Below are 23,297 nucleotides of genomic sequence, written 5' to 3' on the forward strand. Positions count from 1 at the left end.
ATGTAATGTAATGACAGTATAATCTATTAGCAGATAACCTTAAGAATGCAATACTGCCTATACCATTACTGCTTAGTAGATCTCATTAGAACGAATCCAAGGCAAAATAAATGATTGCTCCCAACAGTCGCCACATACTTCAGCCTATAATGCAAAGCCTTTCCATTACTTGACCAGTGTTCAAATACCTAAACACCACAGAAATGTGTATCAGTGTTACGTGTGCGAACTACACCGTGTGTGACTTAAATCCTACCGCAAATCTTGAGCCAACCAGTGTTGCTACGCAAAGAGACCTACTGCCATCTACTGGTGGAAGGGTATATTATGCTCAGGGATCTGATATTTTTTTCCCCCTTTGTGCAGTGCATGGTTCTTGAATTAAAAAGATGAACGGACCCCCTTACATACAACATGAATATCTCACCCTGGAATGCAAAATGTATCCAGCTCCAAAAAGTAGAAACCAGTGCCCAAAACTGGAACATTCACTGTGCATATCTCAACGTGATCCTCGCTAATATTATGAAGTAGATTTAATAGGAATTCCATTATTATTGTTGTCATTAGTAATAATAAATTATATAGCAGAAAAGAAAAAGGAGCCGTTGATTACTAATGACTCGTGATGAGCGGATGTAAATTCTAGTACCACAATGGTTCTATATCGAGCTCAACCACCAAAACATTATATGTGTGTATGTTTAGTTGCAGCAAACCTTAAATTGACATTTAACACAGCAAAAGCCAAGTTGAGTTAAGGTTGCAATCGTGTAGCTAACAAGTGCATATACACACACATTTAGATAGATAGATACCACAGATGAGCGAATTTCATATTTTGAAATTCGTTCATGCTTCGTTTACTGGTAAAAGGTGAATTGCGTTATGGATTCCGTTACCACAGACCATAACGCAATTCTATGACGGAATGCCTTTTAGAGGCATTCCGTTATTCATTCCATCATGATAGAAGTCTATGGGCTGCAAAACGGATCCGTCCCATTTCAGTTATGCAGGGGAATCCTCTCCTGCACAACGGAAACGGGACGGATCCATTTTGCAGCCCATAGACTTCTATCATGACAGAATGAATAACGGAATGCCTCTAAAGGCATAAGAATTGCATTATGGTCCGTGGTAACGGAATCCATAACGCAATTCACCTTTTACCAGTAAACGAAGCGTGAACGAATTTCATAACCTGAAATTCACTCATCTCTAATAGATACCACAGGTAGATAGATACCACAGGTAGATAGCTAGATAGATACCACAGGTAGATAGATACCACAGGTAGATAGATACCACAGGTAGATAGCTAGATAGATACCACAGGTAGATAGCTAGATAGATACCACAGGTAGGTAGATAGCTAGATAGATACCACAGGTAGATAGATACCACAGGTAGGTAGATAGCTAGATAGATACCACAGGTAGATAGATACCACAGGTAGATAGCTAGATAGATACCACAGGTAGATAGATACCACAGGTAGATAGCTAGATAGATACCACAGGTAGATAGCTAGATAGATACCACAGGTAGGTAGATAGCTAGATAGATACCACAGGTAGATAGATACCACAGGTAGATAGCTAGATAGATACCACAGGTAGATAGATACCACAGGTAGATAGCTAGATAGATACCACAGGTAGATAGCTAGATAGATACCACAGGTAGGTAGATAGCTAGATAGATACCACAGGTAGATAGCTAGATAGATACCACAGGTAGATAGATGGATAGATACCACAGGTAGATAGCTAGATAGATACCACAGGTAGATAGATGGATAGATACCACAGATAGATAGATTACACATTAACTATTCCATAGTAAATTGCTTTAAAATAAAATGTCCAAACTGTCAGACTGTATTATTCTGGTATAATATTTCGGCAATGCTGTGAGCTAATAGCTGTAAACATAATTATAGAACAGCAGTAAATACATTACCTTTGTTAATCCCATAATGTGTTCACTGGCTGAATGTGTGACACATTATCTCATAGTATACATTACTAACTGGTAAATTTCTTTTGTTAATTTTAAGTATAAACTGCAAGTGTTGACGAAGCTTGCGGCAGAGCTTAGTAAGTACATGCCAGAGAAGGTGGAAGAGGACACCAGTAGTATTCTGAGATCACCGATGCCAGGGACAGTGGTGGCCGTTTCCGTTAAGCCTGGTGATATGGTGAGTGCCTCTGATTTATAATTTATATTGAATCTCAAAATTATGAAACTTTTTTACATTCGTGTTATTTTTTTCAATCTGTTTAAAAAAAAATGTACATAACCTGTATGTATTCATCCCTTTGTGTGGTTATAGTAAAATGATACACAAGGTAAGGCTCGGTTTCTTGTGTGTAGTCTCCGTTGGATCAAGCCCTACTGTCATCTGCTCATTCTGCTTCACTAGGCACCAGGTCTTTGTCGATGGGAACGTACAGAATTATCTATAACAACTAGACTTATTATTATAATAAAATGTTCTCCAGATGAATTGTTAGTTCACTCCTCCCATAGGAATACCATTCATACAGATGGAAGCTTTGGGATCGATACTGTTATTTGAGTATCTTTTTATTCCATTTTTCCGTTTTCATCTGTTACTGTTCCCAAGTGTATGTGTATACTGTGTGTATGCTGAATGCTCTTAGATGTGTGTGTATGTATGTATGTGTGTATATATATATATATATATATATATATATATATATATATATATGTTTATTATGAACTCTGATATTACCTATTCAGATTCCAGTCAGTCAGGGTGATTTCCCCCCCCCCCTAACGTTTTAAGATTTTGTCGGTGGTGATCAATCCTTTAAATGCAGAGACAAAATGCACCAAGGAGCCAAGGCATTTTCAGTGAAGGGAAAAGGATATGTTAAAAATAATAAAAAGTTGAAATATATCAAAGGTTTCAACAAGGTACAGGAGGGAAGCAAGAGGTCACCTTCTGAAACTAGAGGGTGGGAGGCTCTCGGGAAATGTGAGGAAGTACTTCAAGGGAAGGGTGATGAATTCATGCTATTTACAGTGAGAGAATTCAGATATCCTCAGAACAGACACAAAGCTTGCCTAAAAGGGTAAGGAACCAAAGGATATAAAATGCTCAGAATTTTCACAGCAGCCTAGGTGGGCCTCTCACCATCTGCACTTTTGCATTGTCTTACTGTTTTTTTTCTAGGTCACAGATAAAATATCGCCAAGTATATTAAGGTCAATTCACTGTAAGAAAGTTCCATTTTAGTGAACATATGTGACTTATACATAAATAATGATTTCTCAAGACTACCACTCATTTGGCACAGTTGTGAAAATTAAAAAAATTTTCCTTCTTAATGATATATGTACCTCAATCCATATAAATAGGTTTAGAAATTTTAAATGGTGAAAAAAAGTCAGATTTCATGTCTGCATTTTTTGCATTCAGTATGTTGTTTTACGGCATTGGGAAACTGCAAAAAGAAAAACCTCTTTCACTGTACACGTGTTATAAATTTCTGACTAAAGGAAATAGAGACCTAAAACCGCTTTAATAAAGATAATATACTGTGCAGAACTGTACAAGAGGTAGAACTCTGGTCGTCCTCGACATCCTTCTGTTTTTTTATTTTATTTTTTGTGAATAAAAAGAAAATCTAAGACTTTCCCCCACATGTGTTAAACCATTTAGATCAACACATTAAGGGGCCTGTATCAGTAACGGTGTATTTTTCGCCAGGAAAATCCTTACATCACGAATCAAAAGTGCTGTTTTGTTTCACTTCATTTATCAAAGGGCGAATGCTATTTTTAAAATGTTATTTTGTTGTAATTGTAGGTTAATAATCCGTTATTTTATAAACAAATGTGACATATTTTATGCCGAAGTTACATTTAATTGTATGTGACAATGTATCTGTGCTCAACTGATTTTTGAATGTGCGACTCCTTTAAAAGTATGACTTTTTGAATAAAAGTCACATTTATCTGATCTGCCATGTGCCCTTTTAACCATTTACACTACCACAGAAGCAAGCTTAATCTTCCGCTACATTTTGCCCTTTTAAGCCTTTTAAGTGAAAAATAAGGGAAAAATTGTTGATATATTTGGCGTAAATCAAAATGCCATTATTTTTGGCGCATTTTACACCATAATTCTGTTGCTAAATGATTAGTAAATGTCCCTCATTTTGTTTTATTAGAAGGCTTTCCTTTGAGGGAGCCATGCACACTAATATTCAGTCTAGCCATTTATGCAGGATGCTCATAATTTCACAGATTTTGTATTTTAAGCCCTAACATACAGTTTAACAATTTTGAGGGGTTTCACTGCAATCTGTATTGTTCTTTGCTGATTAAAAAAAAAAAAAAAAAGTTACATTTAAATACTCTGCTTCTGTATCCTTCCTGTGAAGGGACTCGAAAGCAGACTGTAAAAAATTGATTCACCTTATCACACATTGTGTGAAACCCATTTCTTCTGCTTATAGACAGTGGGAGATTCAACAGTCAGCATGCCCGAGTGCAGAAGAACAGAGCCCTTTTGAATTGTTATTATATTCAAGGCAGTGGACTCCAAGTCGTTCATGGTCTTTAATATCAATTTAATGAAGGAGCACAGTGCATCCAGTCTTTGGGCTGGGAACGAAGGGTGTATGTGTGTGTTTGTGTATGTATGGTGACTAGAGATGAGCGAATTTCCGGTTATGAAATTCGTTCACGCTTCGTTTACTGGTAAAAGGTGAATTGCATTATGGATTCGGTTACCACGAACCATAACGCAATTCTATGATGGAATGCCTTTGGAGGCATTCCGTTATTCATTCCTTTATAATAGAAGTCATTTCCGTTATGCAGAGGAGTCCTCCCCTTCATAACGGAAACGGGACGGATCCGTTTTGCAGCCCATAGACTTCTCTTATGACGGAATGAATAACAGAATGCCTCTAAAGGCATTCCATTATACATTCCGTCATGGAATTGCGTTATGGTCCGTGGTAACAGAATCCATAACGCAATTCACCTTTTGCCAGTAAATGAAGCGTGAATGAATTTCATAACCGGAAATTCGTTCATCTCTAATGGTGGCCAAGAATGAAAAACATACATGTCGGACTTTTGTGCTACTGTTCAACAGAAGCAATTCAGCGCAGTTTTCATTGTAAGAAAGTTGCAGTGGGGGGTTTGTCAGAAATCTTCAGATAGTTCTTTTCCTCTGCTGTTTCTAGAACAATTTAGCATAAAGCAGTTGGCATAGGTGTTCTTTATATTTGAGAAAGCAGACATGCCAAAAAGTCTCTATTGTCCCTCAGCTAAAACAGATGTGTCCATAAATGCTGTTGTTTCAATGCAAGGGTCTATAGACTATTTGAGAAGGCCATAGTAATTATTAGAGGCACAAGTCTGTACACAGCACCTCTCCATCACCTTTCAATCATGCTCATATACATATATTTCATATTGTAATGACCCCTCATGATGTAAAGTGGAGGATTTAATTAAAACCAATTAAATATTAAAATTTATCAAAGTTAATACTTATCAATACCACATAATAAGATGCAGGAGATGAGCTCAGATCATACAAAACTCTAATCGAGGGACAAATTAAACATTTAGAAAATGAAAAAGCGTATTAAACGTGAGATTTTTTTTTTAGTAGGCATACTGGTTCCATCACGTAAAGGCCATTAGTGTGACAGCTCAGACTTTATAACAGCAAACTCAGAAATGGCATTCTCCAATTTGGTTTTACTACTGTATATGAAATCTCATTTGCAGGATTTAATCCACTTCCTGATCTTTATAGAAACATAGAATGTGTCGGCAGATAAGAACCATTTGGCCCATCTAGTCTGCCCAATATACTGAATACTATGAATAGACCCTGGCCCTATCTTATATGAAGGATGGCCTTATGCCTATCCCATGCATGCTTAAACTCATTCCCTGTATTTGCAGCTACCACTTCTGCAGGAAGGCTATTCCATGCATCCACTACTCTCTCAGTAAAGTAATACTTCCTGATATTACTTTTAAACCTTTGCCCCTCTAATTTAAAACTGTCCTCTTGTAGCAGTTTTTCTTTTTAAATATTCTCTCCTCTTTTACCTTGTTGATTCCCTTTATGTATTTAAAAGTTTCTATCATATCCCCTCTGTCTCGTCTTTCTTCCAAGCTACACATGTTAAGGTCCTTTATCCTGCAATCCATGTACTAGTTTAGTAGTTCTTCTCTGAACTCTCTCCAAAGTATCAATATCCTTCTGGAGATATGGTCTCCAGTACTGCGCACAATACTCCAAATTAGGTCTCACTAGTGCTCTGTAGAGCGGCATGAGCACCTCCCTCTTTCTACTGGTAATGCCTCTCCCTATACACCCAAGCATTCTGCCAACATTTCCTGCTGCTCTATGACATTGTCTGCCTACCTTTAAGTCTTCTGAAATAATGACCCCTAATCCCTTTCCTCAGATACTGAGGTTAGGACTGTATCACTGATTTTATATTCTGCTCTTGGATTTTTACGCCCCAGGTGCATTATCTTGCACTTATCAACATTAAATTTTAGTTGCCAGATTTTTGACCATTCCTCTAGTTTTCCTAAATCCTTTTCCATTTGGTGTATCCCTCCAGGAACATCAACCCTGTTACAAATCTTTGTCTCATCAGCAAAAAGACACACCTTACCATCGAGGCCTTCTGCATTTTCGCTGATAAAGATATTAAACAATATGGGTCCCAGAACAGATCCCTGAGGTACTCCACTGGTAACAAGACCTTGGTCTGAATATACTCCATTGACTACAACCCTCTGTTGTCTGTCCCTCAGCCACTGCCTAATCCATTCAACAATATCCATTTGTTATTTTTGCTTCTATATCATTTGTCCCAATTTTTTTGACACTTGCTTTCAGTGCAAATAATTTTTAACTTTACCAAGATTGTTTGGTACTGGCTCACACTGAATGTTTTTCCGTTCTGTTAGGTTTCATCATGATAACTAGAATAGCATTGTCTATTGCCCTATTTTTTCCAGAATTAATAAAAATGGAAACCTAATTATAGTAAGATGGAATCCATCAAAATACAGTATACAACTAATTAATCGTATCAGTTATGGTTTTTCTAATAACAGAAGTCACGTTGCCAGTGTGAACACAAACGGTGAGCATAGGAGGAAGCCACTGCCATCTATAGTCTGACCAATATGTGTGCCACCTGTGTATTTGCATCAACTATATCCAGTAAGTTGTTGCCACCACTGGAGAGAAATCACAATTTTTAATGTCAGATCCAAAACACTGCAATCCATATCAATGTGCCTAGAAATTTAAAAGATGTTTTAGCCTCAGTGCAAAGCTTGACTGATACTTGTCTGACTTGTCCTTTATAAGACTGCTCTCTGAGATCATTATTACTGTCATCTAATGTGATTTCAGAGGCTAGCTGGTGATTATAGCATGCCTGGACTTACATTTTCTTTCTTGTTGCTGTAAATAAAAAGTACCGTATATACTTAATTGGATAATATATGTGTAAGGCTACTTTCACACTTGCGTTCGGGGTTCCGCTTGTGAGTTCCGTTTGAAGGCTCTCACAAGCGGCCCGGAACGGATCCGTACAGCCCCAATGCATTCTGAGTGGACGCGGATCCGCTCAGAATGCATCAGTTTGGCACCGTTTGGCCTCCGTTCCGCTCAGCAGGCGGACACCTGAACGCAGCTTGCAGCGTTTTCGTGTCCGCCTGGCCGTGCGGAGCCAAAACGGATCAGTCCTGACTTACAATGCAAGTTTGACGTTGACACAATATGCTGAAATTGCAAACGGATCCGTCCCCCATTAACTTTCAGTGTAAAGTCAGGCGTCCCTATTAATATACCATCAGATCGGAGTTTTCTCCAATCCGATGGTATATTTTAACTTGAAGCGTCCCCATCACCATGGGAACGCCTCTATGTTAGAATATACCATCGGATTTGAGTTAGATCATGAAACTCAGATCCGACAGTGTATTCTAACACAGAGGCGTTCCCATGGTGATGGGGACGCTTCAAGTTAGAGTATACTAAAAGAACTGTGTACATGACTGCCCCCTGCTGCCTGGCAGCACCCGATCTCTTACAGGGGGCTGTGATCCGCACAATTAACCCCTCAGGTGCTGCACCTGAGGGGGGTTAATTGTGCGTATCATAGTCCCCTGTAAGAGATCAGACCCCCCTCGCCCCCCCTCCCTCCCTCTATTGTATTAATTTCATTGGTGGTACAGTGTGCGGCCCCCCCTCCCTCCCTCCCTCCCTCTATTGTATTATTTTCATTGGTGGCACAGTGATGCGGCCCCCCCACCTCCCTCTATTGTATTATTTTCATTGGTGGCACAGTGTGCGGCCCCCCTCCCCCCCTGTATTTAACTCATTGGTGGCCCCCCTCCCCCCCTGTTTTTAACTCATTGGTGGCCAGTGCGGCCGGGCCCCCCCCCCCCCCCCTGTTTTTAACTCATTGGTGGCCAGTGCGGAGGCCCCCCTCCCTCCCCTATATTTAACTCATTGGTGGCCAGTGCGGCCCCCCCCCCCCCGTTTTTAACTCATTGGTGGCCAGTGCGGCCGGGCCCCCGTCCCTCCCCCCCTGTTTTTAACTCATTGGTGGCCAGTGCGGCCTCCCCTCTCCCCCCCCCCCTCCTAAGTAAAATGACCGACCCCCCATCATTGGTGGCAGCGGAGAGTTCCGATCGGACTGGCCACCAATGAGTTAAAAACGGGGGGGGGGCGGCCGCACTGGCCACCAATGAGTTAAATATAGGGGAGGGAGGGGGGGCCGCACTGGCCACCAATGAGTTAAATACAGGGGAGGGGGGGTCTGCCCCCTGCTGCCTGGCAGCACCTGCCAGACAGCAGGGGGCAGTCATGTACACAGTTCTTTTAGTATATTCTAACTTGAAGCGTCCCCATCACCATGGGAACGCCTCTGTGTTAGAATATACTGTCGGATCTGAGTTTTCACGAAGTGAAAAATCAGATCTGAAAACACCAGTTATGCAGACGGATCCGTTCTGAACGGATACCATCGTTTGCATTATACGAGCGGATCCGTCTGTACAGACACCAGACGGATCCGCTCCGAACGCAAGTGTGAAAGTAGCCTTAGGCGGCTCACCACTGTTACTACTGGAAACAGGTGCTCTTACCCCAGTTGACTCATCCTTTCAAATGAATTTTGTATATAGTAGTAGTAACGGGCAGGCACTCTATTTATGGGGTCATAGAAAAACCATTTGGTAAGGATATATTTCTTAAGAACACATTTATTCAATCAAACCAATAAAAAGAACATAAAATCCCATTAGCTTCGATATTAATATAAGTAGTGCTGTATTCTAGCAGTCCGGTAATCTAGCAATGTCTTAGCAATAAAACAGCAACAATATATAAGCAAAGATAGCAGCAGTAATTCGACAGTATGTTAATAGCAGTGTCTATGCAAATAGCAGCAATATTCTAGCAGTACTGTCTTGAAAAAATGGCAACAATATTTTAGCAATGTCTGCAACAGTAGCAGCAGTAATAATAAGGTGCAGGATAGTGCAGCACTGGTATAGCCGCAATGGGATTATTCCTTAATCCTCAATATGTGGCGGCGTTTGGAAAAAGAACCACAGCAGTTCCTCGGTAATTGCAGTTCCTCCGTGACTGCACTGTTGCTGGGATATAAACTGTACTTGATTTGCGAGATAGTTACTTTCTTATTTCGCATATATATGGAAATTGGTTTACTCACAGTTTGTCTGTCTCCATGTGTGGCGTCCCACACAGTTTGAGAGAACAGACTTACCGTAGCCCGTTAAGTTTAGAACCTCCGATCGCAGATGTCATTAACACTTGGCGTCCCACATATTCTGGCGGCATCACCGTGTTTCTCCGGATTCCTCCGCTAACTCGCAGGTTGTTTATGGGTTCACCTCCTCAGTGTGTTGCCGGCATTCCACGTGTTGTAAGCCGGGAATGGAGTCGGGTAGTTGTGAATGTAATTTTGTTCTTCTTTGGGGCTCTACCATAGATATTATTTTGAATAGTGGTATACTTGTTCACCAGACATGTTTCGTAGCATAAACTTGCTCCTTCCTCAGTGGCCGCACTACTTATATAAATATCGAAGCTAATGGGATTTTATGTTCTTTTTATTGGTTTGATTGAATAAATGTGTTTTTAAGAAATATATCCTTACCAAATGGTTTTTCTATGACCCCATAGAGTGCCTGCCCGTTACTACTACTATATACTCAATTGTCGTAAACCAATGAATCCAAATGTGAATAGAGAAGAAATATTACTGCATGAGTGATGTACCAAATTGGAGCAAATATACCCAAAGTAATTAGAGTCTTGCCTTAAAGGGGTTCTGCAGTTCTTTTAAACTGATGATCTATCCTCTGGATAGATGATCAGCATCTGATCGGCGGGGGTCCGACACCTGGGATCCCTGCCGATCAGCTGTTTGAGAAGGCAGCGACACTTCTCGCTGTTTACCGCAGGCCCAGTGACATCACGACTAGTATCATTGGCCTGGGCGCGGCTAAGCTCCATTCAAGTGAACAGAGCTTAGCCCCACCCAGGCCAGTGATACTAGTCATGACGTCACTGGGCCTGAGGGAAACCGAGAGCTCAAACAGCTGATCAGCAGGGGTCCCGGGTGTCGAACCCTCTTCGATCAGATGCTGATGATCAATTCAGAAGATAGATCATCAGTTTAAAAGAACTGCAGAACACCTTTAACACTTCATCTACCCTAGACTTTGGCCTGGTCTTTAGTCTTCTACTAGGCTAGTCACCACAGCAAGTGTCTGTCAAATGACACCTTTCCATCCTTCAAATGAATATACATACAGGTGAAACTCAAAAAATTTGAATATCGTGCAGAGTTCATTTATTTCAGTAATGCAACTTAAAAGATTAAACAAATGTGAGATAGACTCATTACATGCAAAGCGAGATATTTCAAGCCTTTATTTGTTATAATTTAGATGATTATGGCTTACAGCTTATGAAACCCCAAAGTCACAATCTCAGGTACCCTTTGCTGAGGGGGTATGGATTAATTAGCTGACTAGAGTGTGACACTTTGAGCCTAGAATATTGAACCTTTTCACAAAATTCAAATTTTAAGTTACATTAACCCCTTAAGGACGCAGGGCGTACCGGTACGCCCTATTTCCCGAGTCCTTAAGGACTCAGGGCGTACAGGTACGTCCTAGCTTTAAATCGGGATTTCGGCGCCGCGGGGGTTAATCGCAACGGGATGCCGGCTGAAATCATTCAGCCGGCATCCCGTAACAACGCAGGGGGGGGTCATTTGACCCCCCGTATCGGTGATCGCAGAAAACCGCAGGTCAATTCGGACCTGCGGTTTGCGGCGCTTTCTGCAGTTTCTGATCCCCGCGGTCCCTGACCACGGGGATCAGAAACTTTAGTGTCCCTAAAATATAGATTTTACACCCCCCCCCCCCCCCCCCCCGCACCCCTGCATGATTTTTTGCCGGCGGGTGGTGCAGGGGGGAGAGTTGTGGGCGGTGTGGGAGGCGGGCGGTGCGGCAGGCGGGATCGCGATCCCCCGCCCGCCTCCTCTTGAAAATTCGTTGGTGTACAGTGGGTATACCAGGGTGCCAGCACATTGCTGACACCCTGGTATAAACGGCTGACATCGGTGATGCGATGTCAGCCGTTTAACCCTTTCCATAATGCGGTCCGTACGGACCGCTGTATGGAAAAAGTTAAGAGTAAGATGGAACTCCCTCTCCCATCGGGGGGCTGCAGTGCCTTTGCAGCCCCCCGATGGAGAGGGAGAGAGCTCCCAGACAGCCCCCCGACAGCCCCGTCCTTACCCTTCCCCATCTGCGAAGTTCTGACCAGTACTGAGCAGACGGGGAAGGTTCCCATGGCAACAGGACGCCGTCTCAGGCATCCTGCTGTCCATGGTGCTGAACAGATCTGTGCTAAAGGCAGAGATCTGTTCAGACAAAGTGTAAGTAAAATACAGTACAGTACACTATATATTGTACTGTACTGTATTATACAGACATCAGACCCATTGGATCTTCAAGAACCAAATGGGTCTGGGTCAAAAAAAAAGTAAAAATCAAAAAACACATTTATCACACATGTTTGGTATCGCCGCATCCGTAACGACCTGATCTATAAAACGGTCATGTTATTTTCCCCGCACGGTGAACGCCATAAAAATAAAAACTATTAGGAAATTGAAATTTTGCCCACCTTACTTCCCAAAAAAGGTAATAAAAGTGATCAAAAAAGTCGCATGTACGCCAAAATAGTACCAATCAAACCGTCATCTCATCCCGCAAAAATCATACCCTACCCAAAATAATCGCCCAGAAACTGAAAAAATTATGGCTCTTAGATTATGGAAACACTAAAACATGATTTTTTTTGTTTAAAAAATGAAATCATTGTGTAAAACTTAAATGAAAAAAAAGTATACATATTAGGTATTGCCGCGTCCGTATCGACCGGCTCTATAAAAATATCACATGACCTAACCCCTCAGGTGACCACCGTAAAAAAAAAAAAAAAACGGTGTAAAAAAAGCAATTTTTGGTCATCTTACGTCACAAAAAGTGTAATAGCAAGCGATCAAAAAGTCATATGCACCCCAAAATAGTGCCAATCAAACAGTCATCTCATCCCGCAAAAAATGAGACCCTACTTAAGATAATCGCCCAAAAACTTTAAAAAACTATGGCTCTTAGACTATGGAGACACTAAAACATTTTTTTTGTTTTAAAAATGAAATCATTGTGTAAAACTTACATAAATAAAAAAAATTGTATACATATTAGGTATCGCCGCGTCCGTGACAACCTGCTCTATAAAATTACCACATGATCTAACCTGTCAGATGAATGTTGTAAATAACAACAAAAAAAAGTGCCAAAAAATCTATTTCTTGTTACCTTGCCGCACAAAAAAGTGTAATATAGAGCAACCAAAAATCATATGTACCCTAAACTAGTACCAACAAAACTGCCACCCTATCCCGTAGTTTCTAAAATGGGGTCACTTTTTTGGAGTTTCTACTCTAGGGGTGCATCAGGGGGGCTTCAAATGGGACATGGTGTAAAAAAAAACAGTCCAGCAAAATCTGCCTTCCAAAAACCGTATGGCATTCCTTTCCTTCTGCGCCCTGCCGTGTGCCCGTACAGCGGTTTACGACCACATATGGGGTGTTTCTGTAAACTACAGAATCAGGGCCATAAATAATGAGTTTTGTTTGGCTGTTAACCCTTGCTTTGTAACTGGAAAAAAAATATTAAAATGGAAAATCTGCCAAAAAAGTGAAATTTTGAAATTGTATCTTTATTTTTAAATCTTGTGCAACACCTAAAGGGTTAAAGTTTGTAAAATCAGTTTTGAATACCTTGAGGGGTGTAGTTTCTTAGATGGGGTCACTTTTATGGAGTTTCTACTCTAGGGGTGCATCAGGGGGGCTTCAAATGGGACATGGTGTCAAAAAACCAGTCCAGCAAAATCTGGCTTCCAAAAACCATACGGTGCACCTTTCCCTCTACGCCCTACTGTGTGCCCGTACAGTAGTTTACGGCCACATATGGGGTGTTTCTGTAAACGGCAGAGTCAGGGCAATAAAGATACAGTCTTGTTTGGCTGTTAACCCTTGCTTTGTTAGTGGAAAAAATGGGTTAAAATGGAAAATTAGGCAAAAAAATGAAATTCTCAAATTTCATCCCCATTTGCCAATAACTCTTGTGCAACACCTAAAGGGTTAACGAAGTTTGTAAAATCAGTTTTGAATACCTTGAGGGGTGTAGTTTATAGAATGGGGTCATTTTTGGACGGTTTCTATTATGTAAGCCTCGCAAAGTGACTTCAGACCTGTAGTGGTCCCTAAAAATTGGGTTTTTGTAAATTTCTGAAAAATTTCAAGATTTGCTTCTAAACTTCTAAGCCTTGTAACATCCCCAAAAAATAAAATATCATTCCCAAAATGCTACAAACATGAAGTAGACATATGGGGAATGTAAAGTCATCACAATTTTTGGGGGTATTACTATGTATTACAGAAGTAGAGAAACTGAAACTTTGAAATTTGCTAATTTTTCAAATTTCTGGGTAAATATGGTATTTTTTTATGCAAAAAAATTAACTTTTTTGACCCAATTTTAGCAGTGTCATGAAGTACAATATGTGACGAAAAAACAATCTCAGAACGGCCTGGATAAGTCAATGCGTTTTAAAGTTATCAGCACTTAAAGTGACACTGGTCAGATTTGCAAAAAATGGCCAAGTCCTTAAGGTGAAATAGGGCTGAGTCCTTAAGGGGTTAATGCAACTCCTTTTAAGTTGCATTACTGAAATCAATGAACTTCTCCACCATATTCTAATTTTTCGAGTTTCACCTGTATACCTAAACATAAACTTGCTGATATTCTACATTTTTCTATGGGTTCAGTTATGTAACATAACCATCCATTGTCTGTCATTGGTCCCACTTATATTTTCCTGGTCTAAAGTTTTGATGCTTAAAGGGGTTGTCTCACTTAAAAAGCAAAAGCATTTATCATGTAGAGAAAGTTAATACAAGGCACTTACTAATGTATTGTTATTGTCCATATTGCCTCCTTCGCTGGCTGGATTCATTTTTCCATCACATTATGCACTGCTCATTTCCGTGGTTATGACCACCCTGCAATCCAGCAGTATTGGCCGTGCTTGTACACTATAGGAAAAAGCACTGGCCTGTGGCCGAGACTGGGAGCACACGCAGGCACGTATGCGCAGTGAAATGCTTTTATAAAGTGACATAAGTCCTCCTGCTTGTAGTTTGCATGGGTAGCCACCATTTAAAGGGGGGACTAGATTAAAATGAGCATATTTGAAAAAGCAAACAACATTCTTCAAACAAAAATGATGCCAGGGGTAACTGAATGTAAAGCCCCATGAGCTGGACTCTTATTTTGGATCCTCATCTGACCTAATTATATTCTTACATAAATATGGTCAGTATAGCAGTATGAGAAAGCCATGTCCAAGTACTGTCATTCACCTTTCCCTTCTTTGTTTTCCCGTTCAGTGCAGTTCCTCCTTGTGTTGAAGAAGAAAATCTGACAGACTGGTTACTAGGATTGTTTAACAACCTCATATCTCTAGCAACTAGCCAGCTTGGCTGAATTGGCAGCAAACTCCTGGCAGAAAAGGGGAAAATATTTGATTGCAGTCAATTTATGTCAATCACAATATACCAGGCTGCAGGATTGATACAGCTTTGTAAAGGAAAGCTTAAAATATTTTGTTCTTTGTGTAATAACCCCTTAGAATACAATAAGCTCGTGAGACGAGGGGTGCATTTTCTTTCCTGCTGGTTCAGTGGTGTCAGTGGTCATTAAAGGCTTTCTCCAGGAATTAATAAAATTACTGAAAATACTTAAATATTACTTTATTATGAATACATTCCCAAATACATTTATTAGTTATAATTAGAGATGAGCGAATTTCATATTTTGAAATTAGTTCACACTTTATTTGTTGGTTAAATGTGAATTGCGTTATGGATTCCGTTACCACGGACCATAACACAATTCTATGACGGAATGCATAATGGAATTCCTTTAGAGGCATTCTGTTATTCATTCCTTCATAATAGAAGTCTATGGGCTGCAAAACGGATCCGTCCCATTTCCGTTATGCACAGGAGCGGAGATTCTCTAGTTATAATAGCTTGTTTTGTCTAGGTAGAAATCATCATGGAAAAAAAATGGCCACCGTGGCTACTTTCACACTAGCGTTTTTGCTGGATCCGGCAGGGTTCAGCAAAAGCGCTTCTGTTACTGATAATACAACCATCTGCATCCGTTACGAACGGATCTAGTTGTATTATCTTTAACATACCCAAGACGGATCTGTCATGAACTACATTGAAAGTCAATGGGGGACGGATCCGTTTTCGATTGTGTCGGAGAAAACAGATCCGTCCCCATTGACTTGCATTGTGGGTCATGACTGATCCGTCTTGCTCTGCATCCCAGGACGGAAAGCAAACTGCAGCATGCTGCAGTTTTCTCTCCGGTATGAGAATGGAACGGAATGCATTTTGGAGCGTTCTGTTCAATTACGTTTTGTCCCCAATGACCATGAATAGGGACAAAACTGAAGCGTTTTTTTCCGGTATTGAGACCCTATAACGGATCTCAATATTGGAAAATATTAACGCTAGTGTGTAAGTAGCCTTAGTCACACAGCAGATCAAGTTACTACACTTGATCTTAGCCAAATGGTCGAGAAGTGATACACAGCAGGTCAAGTTACTTCAGAACACTGAGCTAAAGAGCTGCCTCATCTCTGCTCTGCTTGTCAGAGATTATGATTTTGAATGCAGCTGATAAGATCTTCAGCTGGATCTCTGTAGGAATGGAGTTCATGAGGAGACAGCTGAAGTAAAAAGAGGATGGACAAGACAGACTGTGGTAATTTGGGGCTGTGGTAATATAACTGACTGCATACAATTGCTGCTGCTCATTAGTCACACTGCCACCCTCCACTACTTCAGCTGTCTCCTAATAAAATCCATTCCCACTGAGATCCAGCTGAAGATCTTCTTGCCTATTTCCATTATCATAATCCCTAACAAGTAGAGCAGAGAGGATGATGAGGCAGCTGTTAAGCTCAGTGTTCTGAAGTAACTTGTCTTGCTGTATGATTAGGACAGGTTAGGTTAGATTAGGATGACGGCCATTTTATTTTCCCTGCTCCTAGACAAAATGAGCCATTATAACTAATGAAATTTATTTGGGAATTTATTTTTAATAAAGCAATATTTAGGTATTTTCAGTAATTTTATTTTCTTTATTCACGGAAAACCCCTTTAACCACCTAATAATTTTGCCCAAACTCAGCTCGGGCTCTTGGAAAAGCACTTAACTGTTCTGCCTGTGCCCAGCTCTGGCAGAAGGGGAAGGAGGGGGGGTTGCTTTAGCTGCACATATCTCCTGATTGATTTCATACAAAATGACAGCATTAGCAAACATAAGGAGATATCACTGTTAGAAATCCGGATGGCAGTGAATGCAGCTAAAAGTGAAATTAAAAGCAGGTTTTACCGCATTAATTCCCGACCTCATTTCTAACAGGGATATCTTCCTATGTAGTGAATATAATGCTGTATTGTTTGAAAGCCTGGAATGTCAGCTTTCAAACAATACAAAGCCCATATCTCTAATTGCTACCTATACAGAGATATTAGCAGGCAAAGCAGACGCTCCGTCCCCTTCAGTCTGGAGGAGGAGAGGGGGGCAGTTCAGGAGCTGACAGTCTGCAGGAGAAAGGAAAAATAGTAAATAATATATAAATTTAGCATTATCATCATTGTAGTGACCCACATAATAAAATTATGTTATGCATGCCACACAGTGAACACTGTAATTCAATTCCACACAATATTAAAATTGCAGTTTTTTAAATCTTTCCCCCTAAAAATAAAATAATAAGTTATTTAATGCACCATATACAGTTGTGTTCAAAATAATAGCAGTCAGACATCACTAACCTGATCAGTCACTGTTTTTGGTAGAAATTATATTTCTACAGGGCAAATAATTTACTAGCAGGTGTAGTAGAGTAATAGAAATCCAACAGACCCAACAGTCATGACATGCATGCTGCTGATTCTGTGTAATTGAATCACTAATTGAAAGAGGCATGTTCAAAATAATAGCAGTGTGGCGTTCAATGAGTGAGGTCATTCATTCTTTAAAAACAGGTGGCAATTATCGCCCTTATTTAAGGAAGGAAGGCAGGAAATGTTGTACATGCTGGTTACAGTGCATTTCTCTCTGAAATTCTGAGGAAAATGGGTCGTTCCGGACATTGTTCAGAAGAACAGCGTACCTTGATTAAAAAGTTGATTGGAGAGGGGAAAACATATAAAGAAGTGCAGAAAATGAGGCTGCTTGGCTAAAATGATCACAAATGCTTTAAAATGGCAACCAAAACCTGAAAAATGTGGAAGAAAGCGGAAAAACTACCTTTCAAATGGATAGAAGAATAGCCAAAATGGCAAGGACTCGGCCAACAATCAGCTCCAGGAAGATCAAAGAAGGTCCAAAGTTACCTGTGAGTACTGTTACAATTAGAAGACGCTTATGTGAAGCCAAGCTATCTGAAAGAAGCCCCCGCAAATTCCCACTGTTGAAAAAAAGACATGTGCTGAACAGGTTACAATTTGCCAAAGAGCACATTGACTGGCCTAAAGAGACATTTTGTGAACTGATGAAAGTAAGATTGTTCTTTTTGGGTCTAGTGGCCGGAGAAAGTTTGTCAGACGACCCCCAAACACTGAATTCAAGACAGTGAAGCATGGTGGCGTAAGCATCATGATATGGGGATGTTTCTCATACTTCGGTGTTGGGCCTATTTATCGCATACGAGGGATCATGGATCAGTTTGAATACTTGAAGAGGTCATGCTGCCTTATGCTGAAGAGGAAATGCCCTTGAAATGGGTGTTCCAACAAGACGACCCCAAACACACCAGTAAACATGCAACATCTTGGTTCCAGACCAACAAGATTAACGTTATAAAGTGGTCAGCCCAATCCCTGGATCTTAATCCAATAGAAAACTTGTGGGGTCACATAAAAAAATGCAGTTTCTGAAGCAAAACCAAGAAATAGAGAACTGTGGAATGTAGTCCAATCATCCTGGGCTGGAATACCTGTTCACAGGTGCCAGAAGTTGGTTGACTTCATGCAACACCGATGTACAGCAGTTCTCAGAAACAGTGGTTATTCAACTAAATATTAGTTAAGTGATTCAAAGGAAAGCAAAATCTTCAAACATTTTTCAGTTTATATAGTGAATGTTTGAGTTTGTAAAGAAGAATACAAACACTGCTATTTTTAGAGGAACAACACAAATTTGATATATTTTTCTTCATGTTTTGATTTGGAATAGAATGTGCCGTGTTCCCAATGCATTTGTGTGTATGGAAATAAAAGCTATTAGGCCTCCTGCACACGACCGTATGGCTTTTTCAGTATTTTGGGGTCCGTTTTTCACGGATCCGTTGTTCTGTTTTTTGTTTCCGTTGTGTTTCCGTTTCTGTTCCGTTTTTCCATTCCGTTTTTCCGTATGGCATATACAGTATACAGTAATTACATAGATAAAATTGGGCTGGGCATAACATTTTCAATAGATGGTTCCACAAAGAACGGAAACGGAAGACATACGGATGCATTTCCGTATGTGTTCAGTTTTTTTGCGGACCCATTGACTTGAATGGAGCCACGGAACGTGATTTGCGGGCAATAATAGGACATGTTCTATCTTTAAATGGAACGGAAATACAGAAACGGAATGTATACGGAGTACATTCCGTTTTTTTTGCGGAACCATTGAAATGAATGGTTCCGTATACGGACCGTATATGGAACGCAAAAAACGGCCAGTAAACGGGGGGGGGAAAACGGTCGTGTGCAGGGGGCCTTAGAAGGATTTTGAGCTTTATTCACTTTTTTAAACACACTGCTATTATTTTGAACACAACTGTATATACCCCAATGGTTCCTAAAAAAAACTATAAATAATCCCACAAAATAAAAAAATGTAGAATTTTTTTTTTTAAAACTTATGACTGCTGGAACACGAAGAGTTAAAATGTTACTGGTCCTTAAGGCTAAAATGTAGTTAAGGGGTTAAAAATGCAATTGTGTCCCCTGAGTTGTGCGCCAACAAGATTTAATGCAGACACATACTAAAAATCTACAATTAAAAAAGTTACATTTTTGGGAGGGTTGCAATTACAATAATTTGACTGTGTTAGGGTACTTTCACACTAGCGTTTTTCTTTTCCGGCATAGAGTTCCGTCACAGGAGCTCTGTACCAGAAAAGAACTGTTCAGGCATATCCCCATGCATTCTGAATTGAGAGTAATCCGTTCAGGATGCTTAAGGATGTCTTCAGTTCAGTAGTTTTGACTGATCAGGCAAAAGATAAAATCGTAGCAGGTTAAAATTTGTGAGAAGGGCTTGGATAGGCAGCAGCAAAGTTGCCATCAACACATCAGTTTTTAATTCACTGTACGTTTCCACATAGTTATTAACCAATTGTTATTATTGTGCCATTTATCATAGTAGACCCTCGGATTTGGCCCATAACATGGACCTTATTTTAGTGCAACTTTGCTTAAATTATAAATATTTTCCTAATAAAATTGTAAGTGAAGAACCTGATAGAAGCAACTTGTGTTTTACTGATGGAAGGCTCATTGGTGGAATTTATCCTGAGGGGACTTTTAGAGGTCTAGCAGAGGCTATACTGATGAAAGTTGTGCCAAATTTATTAAATGTCAAACACATCATTTGATAAATTTGGCGCATCTTTAAACCTAACACTTTTGTGCCACTCCTTTTTTACTTTCTTCTTACTGGAGTGAGTTTGCAACTTTTAAAAAGTTGCCAGTGATGAATCTGGAGTGAAGTTAATTAACGTAACTAACCACATCCACCCACTTTTCAAAACTGAAATGGTGAAAAAATGCAAAACCCTGTGATGTTTTTACCAAAGTAAACACAAAAATTGAAAAGCCCCATTTTGCAATTTTGTAAATCCAGAATCCTAGAGCGCAGGACCTTTCAATCCCACACGCACACACACTTTGTGTAGCAATTGTGAACACAGTCTTTATGAACCTCTTTATTTGCAAGCCATGTTGGTTTTGGCAGACTGAAATATAAAGCGAGATTTATCAAGATCAACATTTTCAGTCTTTATATCCCCTACATCACTAGAGACAGCACTGACTTAAGGTGCACGCCTTGTGATACATTTTCCCCTTAAGTACCTCTGCCATATATGTATGGCGGAAGTCCGGTCCCTAAACATGGAGCCCGCTTGCACGTGCAGCGGGCGCAATAGCCACTAGGTTTCTGCTATTTTAAATAGCAGAGATCCGCGGTACATGTATGCGATCAGCCATAAGGCTGATCGCATACATTTTACCCTTCAGATGCCGTGGTCAAATATGACCACGTCATTTTTGCAGTCCGGAAGTGGAAGTCGCGCGATTCCCTTCCGGTAACAGCGTTCCCAGACTGAGATCGGGGAACCTGTTACATCGCTGGAATAGTCCGATCCTCAAGCAGGTTTTGGTGTCTATTTCAGGAATATACTAAAACAGGCCACTAGGTGGCAGCATTGTATTGTTATATTGCAAATTTAAGTGTTCAATTATGGCTATTCAGCCATCAATGAACACAATGGCCAATCTAATGATTGCCAGTTATTGTCACCCAAAGTCACTTAAAAAAAGTTTTTAAAAATATAATAAAATAAAGGAACATAAAAGTTCAAATCCCCCCTTCCTTTCCTAAAAATAAAAATACATACTGCAAATGGCGTAACGGGAAAAAAAAAAACAGCAAATTTGTCATTTTTTGTCACTTCAACTACCCAATCATTTTTTTAATAAAAAGTGATCAAAAAGTCACACAGACTTAAAATTGGTATCACTGAAAAGAACAGATCGTCATTCAAAAAATTAGCCCTCACACAACCCCATACACAACTACAAAAAAGTTATAGGGGTCAGAATATGGTTATAAAAAATAAAATTTCCTCAAATGTTTACTTTTTTTTTCAGTATTAAAACGCAAGAAAAATTATACAAGTGCGGTATCGTTGTAACCGTACTGACTTGGAGAATGAGGATAACAGGTCAATTTTACCGCATAGTGTACAGTGTAAAAAAATTAAAATAAAAAACTCTATCAAAATTGTTTTTTTCCCAAATCTACCCCATTTAGAATTTTTTTCCCGCTTCCTACTACATGGTATGCAATCGTAAATGGTATCGTTATAAAGTACAACTTGTCCCGCAAAAAATAAGCCCTCATAAGGCTATGTGAATGGAAAAATAAAAAAGTTAGGACTATGGGAAGGCGGGGAGGGGAAAACGCAAAAAAGGAAAATCTCAGGGTCCTGAAGGGGTTAAACATATCCTGGGCAGTCCATGCGCCTAGAAGGAAATCTATGCCAGGAAACTTGCGTAAATTATAATAAATCTGCTGGGGCCGATGGCCCCATCCGCATCAAACCCCGCCGTGACCCCTTTTGGAAAGTGGCAAGGGTGGAAGTAAAATACAATTTCCACAAAGGACATTTAAAGGGGTTTTTTCCCAGTTTTTAATATTGATGACCTTTCTTCGGAATAGGTCATGAATATCAGATCATTGGGATCAGACTCCTGACACCCCTCCCAGCTGTTTGAGGAGGCTTCAATGCATCGGTGAGCACCTTGCAGCTAACCAAGCACAGCACCATCCATTTGATAGCAACTGTGCTTGGTATCCCAGCTCAGCCCCTCACTTGAACTGGCCTGAGCAGCACCAAGGCCATGTGACCAATTAATGTGACATCACTGGCCTAGTAAGAGGCTAGAGCATGGCAATCTCTTCAATTAGCTGATTGTCAGGGGTGCCAGGAGTTGGACTCCCACCGATAAGTATTTGATGACCTATCCTGAATTCAAGAAACCCCCTTTAAAAAGTCACAAACCCGGGTTTGTGACTTGCTAACGCCAGTTTTCTGGTGTTTGGAGATGACAAATTCCCTCCTTAGTTTCCAGAAATATATGTTTTAGAACATAGCAACATGTATGCTAAACAGCATGAGTAAATGTGGATGTTTGCACTGAATTATTAGTGTTGTACCTAATTTATGGGGGCATCGTTTGCATGCTATGAAAGTGCAACTTTTTCTTCCTCTTCATCTTATAAATCTGTATATTTGGCCTTCATTCCAAGTAACACAAAGTGACAGCTGGTTTCTAATCCTGTTAACAGCCTTCTCAGTAGAATGTCATGACAAATCTTGTCCACCCACCTACTACATTTGAGCTGGAGAATGAGGCGCAGCAACATATTTAGATGGGACCGAAACGACATGCGTTCAGAAGACATTGACATCCTATTTATTTGAAGATTTGCGTAGTTTAGCACATGACAAACATTCTCTGTTTTAGAGTCTGGTACAATTTTTAAGATGGGGAAAGAACCTTGCATTGATTTAGTATTTACAGACACTAGTCTGTTACATTATTATTTGTAATGGACCCTGCAACGCGTGAGGAAGTTGTAATTGTAGTTCCAATATAAAGACACAGCAGATCCTTCTCTGGTTAGTTGTGGCTGCTTGTTTCTAGGCAACATTCTGTAATTCATAAAAGATTGAGCAGGTGGATGCAGATAGGAGGCCTTGCAGGATATCGCCTCAATTC

The 23,297-nt window shown here is 40.2% G+C and overlaps 1 protein-coding gene across 1 annotated transcript in view; it reads left to right on the forward strand.

The window, feature by feature from the left end:
* The window catches only part of PCCA (propionyl-CoA carboxylase subunit alpha), a 557,269-nt gene that overhangs the window by 526,953 nt on the left and 7,019 nt on the right, over nt 1-23,297 (forward strand). The window contains exon 22 of the mRNA XM_040425257.1: nt 2,063-2,203. Within this exon, the coding sequence (XP_040281191.1) occupies nt 2,063-2,203 (141 nt within the window). The remainder of the gene's footprint in view (nt 1-2,062; nt 2,204-23,297) is intronic.

This window comes from Bufo bufo, chromosome 3 (genome assembly GCF_905171765.1).
Source record: "Bufo bufo chromosome 3, aBufBuf1.1, whole genome shotgun sequence".
In the NCBI taxonomy this organism is placed as follows: domain Eukaryota; kingdom Metazoa; phylum Chordata; class Amphibia; order Anura; family Bufonidae; genus Bufo; species Bufo bufo.